Source organism: Bos grunniens, chromosome 21, assembly GCF_055505025.1.
Source record: "Bos grunniens cultivar Pamir isolate PY7600 chromosome 21, Bosgru_T2T1.0, whole genome shotgun sequence".
NCBI classification, from domain to species: domain Eukaryota; kingdom Metazoa; phylum Chordata; class Mammalia; order Artiodactyla; family Bovidae; genus Bos; species Bos grunniens.
The window spans coordinates 21,348,766-21,358,410 of record NC_141185.1 but is presented as its reverse complement, the minus strand read 5'-3'; the positions used below and the strand labels follow the sequence as shown (position 1 = coordinate 21,358,410).

At 36.7% G+C, this 9,645-nt stretch overlaps 1 protein-coding gene across 4 annotated transcripts in view; it reads left to right on the top strand.

The window, feature by feature from the left end:
• The first annotated feature begins 1,162 nt into the window (after window positions 1-1,162).
• The window catches only part of MIA2 (MIA SH3 domain ER export factor 2), a 97,101-nt gene continuing 88,618 nt past the window's right edge, over window positions 1,163-9,645 (top strand). For all 4 annotated transcript variants that reach the window (XM_086363402.1, XM_086363400.1, XM_086363401.1 and 1 more), the window contains exons 1-3: window positions 1,163-1,702; window positions 3,411-3,544; window positions 6,388-6,474. In XM_086363402.1, the coding sequence (XP_086219528.1) occupies window positions 1,588-1,702; window positions 3,411-3,544; window positions 6,388-6,474 (336 nt within the window). In that variant the 5' untranslated portion in view covers window positions 1,163-1,587. The remainder of the gene's footprint in view (window positions 1,703-3,410; window positions 3,545-6,387; window positions 6,475-9,645) is intronic.

The window sequence follows — 9,645 nt, the reverse complement described above, 5'->3', positions numbered from 1 at the left end:
AATTATTGGTTCTGGAAAACAAATAGAGAACACACATCTTTTTTTTTAGGACTTTGAATGTAACAGACTTTCACTTTAGCTTGCTCAGGCACTAGAGGGGAGTGTGGCGTCATACAAGTGCAGCAAGTGCTGCATTCTGCAAAGTGCGTATATGCTGGCATGCCCAGACACTGGGAAAAGGTACAGCAAAGGACTAAGAAAAATATTTCCCTAAGATTGAAATAGGACAAACTTAGTTTGCAAAAGTCTACTTTGACCTAGTGTTTAACACAAAAATTCCCAGTATAGGGATTTGATCTCCTTTAAGGGACAATATCATTCAATTTGGAGAAAGAAGTGGCCACCTACTCCAGTATTTGTACCTGGGAAATGCCATGGACAGAGGAGCGTGGAAGGCTACACTCCATGGGGTTGCAAAAAGAGTCAGATGTGACTTAGCGACTAAACAAGTCATTCAAATAATTTAATTTACAAAACCTTACTGTTATTTAAAAATGACATATGCTTGCTTATTTTTAAGAAGAAAGTCAAACAATATAGAAAAGTACAAAGAGGAAGTGAAAACAACTGGAACTCAAAACGATATATTCCCACCATGTGGGAGAGGAGTCTTTCAGACATCTCTCTCATTCACCCTCTACATACGGAAATATGCATATGATTTGAAATACATGAAATGACACTGTATGTATATATTGTATGAAACTGTGCCTTCTGTTTCTGGAATGGTATTGTCGCAGATGAAGTAGACACCTTTCTGTGGTTGTGAGAAGGACAAGTCATGGGACCTAGGTTTAAATTTCTTCTCCATGCACTATGTGACGTTGGGCAAGCGAGTTAACCCATCTCCATGTACCTTAATTTCCTCATAATGCAAAAATAGGGATGATAATATTACCTACTTAGACAGTTGATGTGAAAGTAAAATCAGATCATGTAATTGTTTGAGATAGTACCTGGATCGTAATAAGTACTGAACACATTTTAACTGTCTTAATACAAGTTTCAACTTCAGAGTAACATAGAAGGTTGTTACAATATGAAAGTGGGATATTTTTTCAAATAACTTTCATCATGATAATCCTGAACCATGCTTTTAATATAAATTATTATTGCTTCTACGTTTAACTATATCTTTCTTGACGCTGGTATTTACATGCAGCAAATACTATATACTTATTGACTGATCTACTCGAAGACTTTAACAGAAGGAGATGAACTACCTTTTGTGGAGGCCATTTAAAAATTGTTTTGTGGAACACAAGGTGCCTTTAAGCAGGAGAGTTTTCCATGGGCCGGCTTTGTAAGACATGACTCCAGCTAAAAATCCCTGTTAATTATTAAACCCTTATGTATAATCTGGATACCTGACACTGCAGATACTGAAGATTGAGAACAGAGAGTGTTTGTCTCTCAAGCCTAAACACGGATAGAAAAAAGTAGTTATGGGGTAGAAGGGGTTGAAAAACCTCAAACCTTTCCCTCTTACATTTAGAAAATAGGCTGGGTTATCTCCTGTTTTGGCTGGCATAACTACTGCCTAAACAATCAGTTTAAACCTTGTTTGGGATTCCTGCTTATTTTAGCATGGCGGATCTTAAAATTCACAGGATCTTCCTTTTGGTTATTTCTCTGACAAAGTGTTTGGAGAGCACAAAACTGCTGGCAGACTTTAAAAAATGTGGTGACTTGGAATGTGAAGGTAAGTTGCTTTTCTTTTTTTCCTCTTAAACTAAGGCTCTGAAATGATATAAAAATGTTATTTTGGGCATGTATGATAAAAAAATGAACATCAATATCATTGGGAAATATTTGTAGTTATACGGTATAGTCCATTATAAAAAGGACATGCTAGAAGCAAAACATTTTGTGATAGTTTTTAATGTAAATATAAAGGAGTAAGGATAACCTTATATATAAATATATCAGAAATTATAAGGATATTAATCCGGCTTTCAAAAACAAATTAGCACTATTACTACTTTTTAAGATAAATGTAAATGGTTTATATTAAAAAAATCAGGCCATTTGATAGCTATTTTTATGAAGCTCTTACATTTTTTAGTTTCTGTTTCACAATCAGAAGTTTCTGACTCTCATGAGTTTTCTAAGACTTTTTATTTCATACTATCATGATTTATTGTCCAAAACTTTAACAAACATTAATCATTTTTGCATAATTTATTATGTAAAAATACTGAAATGAGTTTTAGGAGTTGAAAATTTTATTTATGTCTTTGAATATTAAGCTTTCTTCTACAATGATATATTAATTTTCATTTTGTTCTTTAAGAACTTATTTTCTGAAATTGGCATTATGGTACAAAATGAATAGCATCTTTCATCCCAATATATTATAATTGCTTTAAACCTTCTATCCCTCCAGTATGTGAGAATTATTTCTAATTTGCAACATGGAAATTAAAAATGCAAAATATTATTAGTATTAACATAAATAATTTAAAAGTAAATTTTTATGTGTAAACATTTTCTTTAGTAATTTGGATAAATTTAGTATAGAGAGAATGTTTACTAGATGATAATATTATTATATAAGCATTATATAATTATATTATTATCTAATTATATAATAAAACAATTTTTATTTCCTTTTTTACGACTTCATTTTAGTTGCCTTAGGGTTAGGCACATATCATGTAAACAGAACATTCACATTTATAGTAATTGATAAAAGTTATTTTAATTTTAATTGCACAACTTAAAATGTTTTACATATGTCAGTATAATTATAATAGTTAATATGGTATGTATATTACTTTACATGTTGAAAAAATCTAGCATATGTGGATATAATCGTTCATAGTTACTAAGGGTCTGTTATGTGCTGGGTCTGGAAGATCAGGGGTGTGTATCTAAGCAGAATAAAATAAAATGTAAGATAAGTTTCTATTCCTCCAGCGATTTTCATTCTAATAAATGATGATAAGACAGGTCAATATGAAATAGTAAATAGGGATACAACATAAGAATAATAGGTAATTTTGAAATTCAGAGAAGGGGCAGAGTAGGCTGGACCAATTAGGGATATCTCATATAAGAAGTAAGATATGAGTTGTCCATTAAGAGAGACTGATGGATTTCTAGAAAGGTTTAGGGAAAAACAGAAAGAAGAGCTTAGAATATAGAAGGCGGATGTTGCAGTGAAAAGAAAGTCAGTTCAGATCTGGCTCCACTATTTATCAGGTGTGTGACCATCTCTTTGAGACTTAATTAAAGGCTCATTTGTTAGTCTAAGATGAGATTATTTCCCTCATAGGCTGTTTTGAGAATTTCATAATAACAATGATAAAAGGTATGAAAGAGCTTATCATGATGCCTAGAATATAGTAGGTGCCAGGAAGAAAACTATCTATCTTTTCCTTCCCTTCTCTACTTTGTGTGTTACATAGCTTTAATAAGCAGAGTCTTCGCCATAAGAGATTACAGAGGACCTGACTGTCGATACCTGAACTTCACTAAGGGAGAAGAGATATCGGTTTATGTTAAACTCTCAGGAAAAAGGGAAGACTTGTGGGCAGGAAGTGTAAGTATCTAACTTTATAAATTGAATACAGAATAAATGACCAGCTTGCACGAAGAAGCCTGCTTTTCATCTCTAAAAGAACTTTAACATTTCAAAGTACTATATATATATATATATGCTATGCTATGCTATGCTAAGTCACTTCAGTCGTGTCCGACTCTGTGCGACCCCATAGACAGCAGCCCACCAGGCTCCCGTGTCCCTGGGATTCTCCAGGCAAGAACACTGGAGTGGGTTGCCATTTCCTTCTCCAGTGCATGAAAGTGAAAAGTGAAAGTGAAGTCGCTCAGTCGTGTCCGACCCTAAGTGACCCCATGGATTGCAGCCCTCCAGGCTCCTCCATCCATGGGATTTTCCAGGCAAGAGTACTGGAGTGGGGTGCCATTGCCTTCTCCGATATATATATATATATACACACATAAATATATGTAAAACCTTTATATATATATAGGTTTATATATATATATATATATAAATAAAACCTTTGACATATTTAAACAAATGGACATGTTCACTCTTGGTTCCAGAATTTCTATAAAAGTAGCTTTGAGGAAGTCAGTCTGATTGGGCTGAAGGCTTAAGAGTGCCTTGAAGTTATTTTACATAGCATGCATAGTTTTTGAACTTAACTTTTATATTTGTTTGGAGAGACCTTAGAGGTACTGATGGAGATACCGGGTGACTAGGTAAGCCAAGCCATCCTTTGTTGCTACCAACGGCCAAGTTTAAGAGAGACTGGGAAGTTTTAGTTAATCAGATTAAAAGACATGTCTTGGGACTTCCCTGGCAGTCCAGTGGTTAGAGCTGCATGCTATCACCTTTCACTGCCAAGGGTGCAGTTCCATTTCCTAACTGGGAAGAATGAGATCTCAGTTGGCCAAAAAAATAAAAAAGACATGTCTTTCTGAGCAAATAAAGGACTTAGTTGCTATTGAAGAGGTCCTCTGAAAGATTAGTAGCCTAAGGAAATGAGGTATATGAATTTTTCATGGAAAAAAAGAATAACTGAGACACTTTTATTTGGCCCAAAGTCCTATTACACTGAAATTCCTAGATGCCTGAATCATCTTTCTGAATATATAACATAGACAAATTAATGATTAATATTTTCAGTTGAAAATAGATTGGTATCTTAGATTATATCATTATGTTTTAGAATGAAAACATACCATGACATATGATTTTATTCCCAAGCTGAGCAAGCATGACCAACCTGATACATACATCATTTCCATATAGCATATGCATAAGAGCTCTTCCTTGTATAGCATCTACACGGGAAGCCTCTGATCTTTATTTGAAGGAGCAGATTCTACATGGGTCAATCCTGCTTCTTAGCATTAGAGGCTATATGACTGAACCTCAGACATTGTCGACCAGAATTGTTTACCTGGACTTTGCAGCTCCCAAGACTGCTTACTGCTTATGGTTCTTTAAACACATTATTTCTCTGCCTTGAATGCACTGGAGGTATCTAATGCAACTATAAGAAAAATTAAACGTAGGTATCATAAGAAGAAAGCATTCTTTCTTGTCTACTATGTGTGAAAATGATAGTCTCGCACAAAGCAACACGTAATGTGTGGAGCCAGGGTGAAGTTTCGAGCACACTTAGTTTTGTGTTTTAGGTGTCTAGTCCAGGCAGATAGCCATTTTAGAAGCCACACTGTGGGCTTCCCTGGTGTCTCAGTGGGAAAGAATCCACCTGCCAGTGCAGGAGACATGGGTTTGATCTCTGATCTGGGAAGACCCCACATGCTGCCAAGCAACTGAGACTGTGGACCAGTTATTTGAACCCACACTCTAGAGCCTAGGAGTCACAACTACCGAAGCCCATGTGCCCTAGAGCCCATGCTCTGCAACGAGAGAAGCCACTGCGATGAGAAGCCTGCACACCACAACTAGAGAACAGGCCCTGCTCGCTGCAACTAGAGAAAAGCCTGCATAGCAACAAAGACATAGCACAGCCAAAAATAAGTAAATAAATAAAATTAAAAGAATCTACACTGTGTGATTAAGACCCTGGGGTTTCGTTGCCGAGGGCCTGGGTTCAATCCCTGGTCAAAGAACTAAGATCCTGCAAACCAGGTTTTGCAACCATAGAAAAGAAGCCACATTGTGCAGTTCGCTTTGTCAGTTTTCAAATAGTTGCAGCAACTGAAGAGCTGGAAAAATCAGAATTGAGGTATAATGGTGCTAAATCAAAGGGCCAAAAGAAATACACTCTTTAAACTTGGACAGGGGTAGGAAATGGGCTGAGAGTGGCCGTGTGAAGCCTTCACTCTTGGGGGACATCTTGAAGGCACTTAAACAAGATTGAGAGGATCTCTGTCACCAAGGTACAGAAGTTGAATGGAACCCAATTCCCTCTGGAGGACTTGTGGATGTTTACTATCTTGATGAATCCATCTTTGCTCTTCAGAGTTTAAACATCTTATTTTGACATCCTGAAAATGCTGAATATGTCACAGCTCCATCTAGCTTGGCTACTGTCACCATTCCCTTATTTTTTGATATTCCAGGTTTATTAGTATAAATCTGTGGTCCACTAGGCAAGAAAGGTCATTAAGAACAGAAAGAGGAAGAAAATGAGTGGTTTTCCCTCTGAAATCTGAAAAAGTGCCATTTTATAGCTTGCCCCTTTGTTCCCTCAAATTAACCCTGTTCTGTTGAGTAGCAAATGAAATATGATTTCATTGGACTTTCTTTTAGATAGTAAATGAAAACCAATTAATATTTGTGATTTGAAATACATGAAAGTCAAGGACATGGAACAAAATTAGGCTCAATAGCTATTGCTTTGATCACTCTTACTTGCTAATATTTATTCTTCATTTTGATAGAAAGGAAAGGACTTTGGATATTTTCCCAGAGATGCAGTCCAGATTGAAGAAGTATTCATATCTGAGGAAGTTCAAATACCAACAAAAGTGAGTAAACAGATTTTGGTTGTTAATTGAACTGATTTATTTTTTAAAGTAAATTTATATATTTTTTCTCTAACAAAAGAAATAATTGTAAACACCCAAGAATTCTCTTTTCCAATTACCAGTTTTCCTTTTCTTCTTTCTCCTTTTAATGAATGTATTCTTTATTTAATTTATTTTTAAATTAATTGATATTGGAGTATAGTTATTCCGTGTGTGTGGGTGTGTGTGTGTGTGTGTTAGTCATTCATTCATGTCTGACTCTTTGTGATCCCTTTGGACAGTAGCCCACCAGGATCCTCTGTCCATGATATTCTCAAGGCAAGAATATTGGATGGGGTTGCCATTCCCTTAACGGTTATTAGTTGAATTTAAAATTTCTTGATTAACACAGTTTTCTGTGGTGTAAGTGCCTATTAGTTATACATCTTATATAGTGGATACATAAAATAGTCTTAAATGGAGAAGGAAATGGCAACCCACTCCAGTATTCTTGCCTAGAGAATCCTGTGGACAGAGGAGCCTGGTGGGCTGCTGTCCATGGGGTCGCATAGAGTTGGACACAACAGAAGCAACTTAGCATGCATGCCTTGGAGAAGGAAATGGCAACCCATTCCAGTATTCTTGCGTGGAGAATCCCAGGGATGGAGGAGCCTGGGCTGCTGTCTATGGGGTTGCACAGAGTCAGACACAACTGAAGCGACTTAGCTGTAGCAGCATCAGTGCCACAAAGTGAAATATAGATCACTAACTACAAACCACCAAAGAGTTCCATTTCCACTTAAACCAAGGTCATACACTTTATGTCTGAACTTTTTTTATTTTTTGTCTTCATTCATATCTTGGTAGTTTTCCCTGCTTTCCAATAAAGTTTTTCTATGAGGGGTATTATATTAAAAAAAATAGTCTTAAGAACTAACACTAGGAATAGTTTGAGTATGTGAATAATATCAGGTAAAACAGGGTTAACGACAAAGATTTTGCTTACTGAAAAATTAGCAGGCAGTAGAATACAGTGGTTTAGAGCATCAGTTCTGGAGATGGGCTGGGTTCAAAGCCTGACTTAGCCACTTAGTTGTCATGTGATCTTTGTGCCTTTTTTCTCATTTGTAAAATGAGGATGATGATTATAAACTTACCTCATGAATGTATTGAGGAAAAAAGAGCATATGAAAGCACATAAAACAGCATTTACTAAGTGCTATGTAAATCTTAGATATTATTACTAATGTTATTGTCCTCCTGAGACAGAGTTTATTTCCCATCATACTCTCTAGGTCTCCAATCTGTAAACCTCTTTTGCTGTTGGATTTTTAACTTAGTTTGATAATGCTGGGCTTGATAATGAGAAAGGGAATCAGAAGGTGACTTTTCAATACGTGAATTTGACTAGCACATTTAACTCAGATTCTGTGTCGATCTCTGGATCAGCAAGATCCTCTGGAGGAGAATATGGGCACCCACTCCACAATTCTTGCCTGGAAAATCCCGTGGACAGAGAAACCTGGCAGGCTATGGTCCATAGGATCACAAAGAGTCGGACACAACTGAAGCAACTTAGCACACACACACGCGCAGGTTAAGCCAGTTTACCTTAAATGAGGTCAGTGTGAAGTCAGTTCTGCCTGGTTAAGTAAACTGTCTATTATTTGGCTCTTTCCCAGCACAAATTCTGGGATTAACTGTCTATTCACTCTGTAACTATTGGTCCTGCCAGTTCTGTCTCCAAAATATATCTATCTGTCTTCTCTTCATTTTTACTCTCCCTATAGCTCTGACTCAAGGCATAATTACCTCCTGAGTAGAACCTGCAGTAGATTTCTAACTGGTCTTTTTACCTTTACTTTTGCCCTCTTCCAATTCATTCTCTAAACAGCCATGAATCTTAGTCATGAATCAGAATTCAAAAAATTAGATCTTGTCATTCACTTGGTTTAAAGCCTTTCAACAGCTTTGCGTTGCATCTGACTCCTTACCTGGCTCTGCATGATCTGTTCCTGCCCTCTGCTGACCCTGTCTTATGCCCTTCTTCTGGCCCCCACTATGCTCCTAGCCATGCTGGCCTATTGACTGTTCTTAGACCATGCCAAGCGCTTTCCCTGCCTAAAAACCCAAATAGGTCATTCTCTTTGTTTGGAGTGCTTTCCCTAAGTTCTTCATCTGGTTAGTTCCTCCTTATCCTTTTGTTGTTGTTTAGTCGTTAAGCTGTAGGTCGCAGCTTAAACATCAGTGCCTCAGAGAGCTCTTTCATGATGGTTCTAAAGGAATTATTTCTTCTCAACCACAGCTTCCTGTTTATTTCCTGCATAGCACTTATCACAGTCTATTATTTATTGTTTCTATCATTTACTATAGAATTTCAGTACTTGGCACAGAGCAGAGCACATAGTAGGCATATAGGAGGCCCAAATTCTTAGGTCAAGTCCCCTGGGAAATAGATGGACTTTTGCATCCAAGAAGTGCACTGGGGGTGGGTACTCTTAAGAATAGCACTTATAAGGAAACACCAGAAAAAGCAGGATTGGACAGACAGAGAAGTTGAACTATGATGCAGTTGCAGCAATGATTTCAGGTGATTCTATAAGGAACTTAGACGCTGGGATGGCCTTTCAGATTTGTTCTGAATAGAGGCAAGGGGTTGGGCCTTTTTGTCCTTGCACAGCTGGCTCATCTAGGGTAGTATAACCTTGGGCTACATTAGGCTAGTATTTACTAGAGACAGTTGCTATTTCAAGTATTTGATTCATTTAATCTTTCACAACAGCCCTATAAGGTATTATTTTTCTTATTTTACAAATGAAGAGACTGAGGCATAGAAAGATCATCTAATTCACCCAAGGTCACAAAGCTAGTAAACAGCAGGATTAAGATTTCAATCCATAGTGTTTGGCTCCAGTGTCTATTAATCACCTACAGTGTTGCAGTGCCAAAATTATACTGTAAAAAATTGTAATTCTGAAGTTTATTTTTTGTAAAATTCTGAGTTTTATTCTCATTTTATAATGGTGATAACCAAAGAGCAGTGCATATCAGTGTCTCATACCTTCAGATAAAAAAAATAGCTTTTACCATTTTATTCTTGAAAATTTGGTTGTTCTGTGAGATGAGCAAGGGGATCCCTGCCTCCATTGGCTGTTTGCAATAACTCAATGAAAGAAGCCTAAGTGTTTTAGT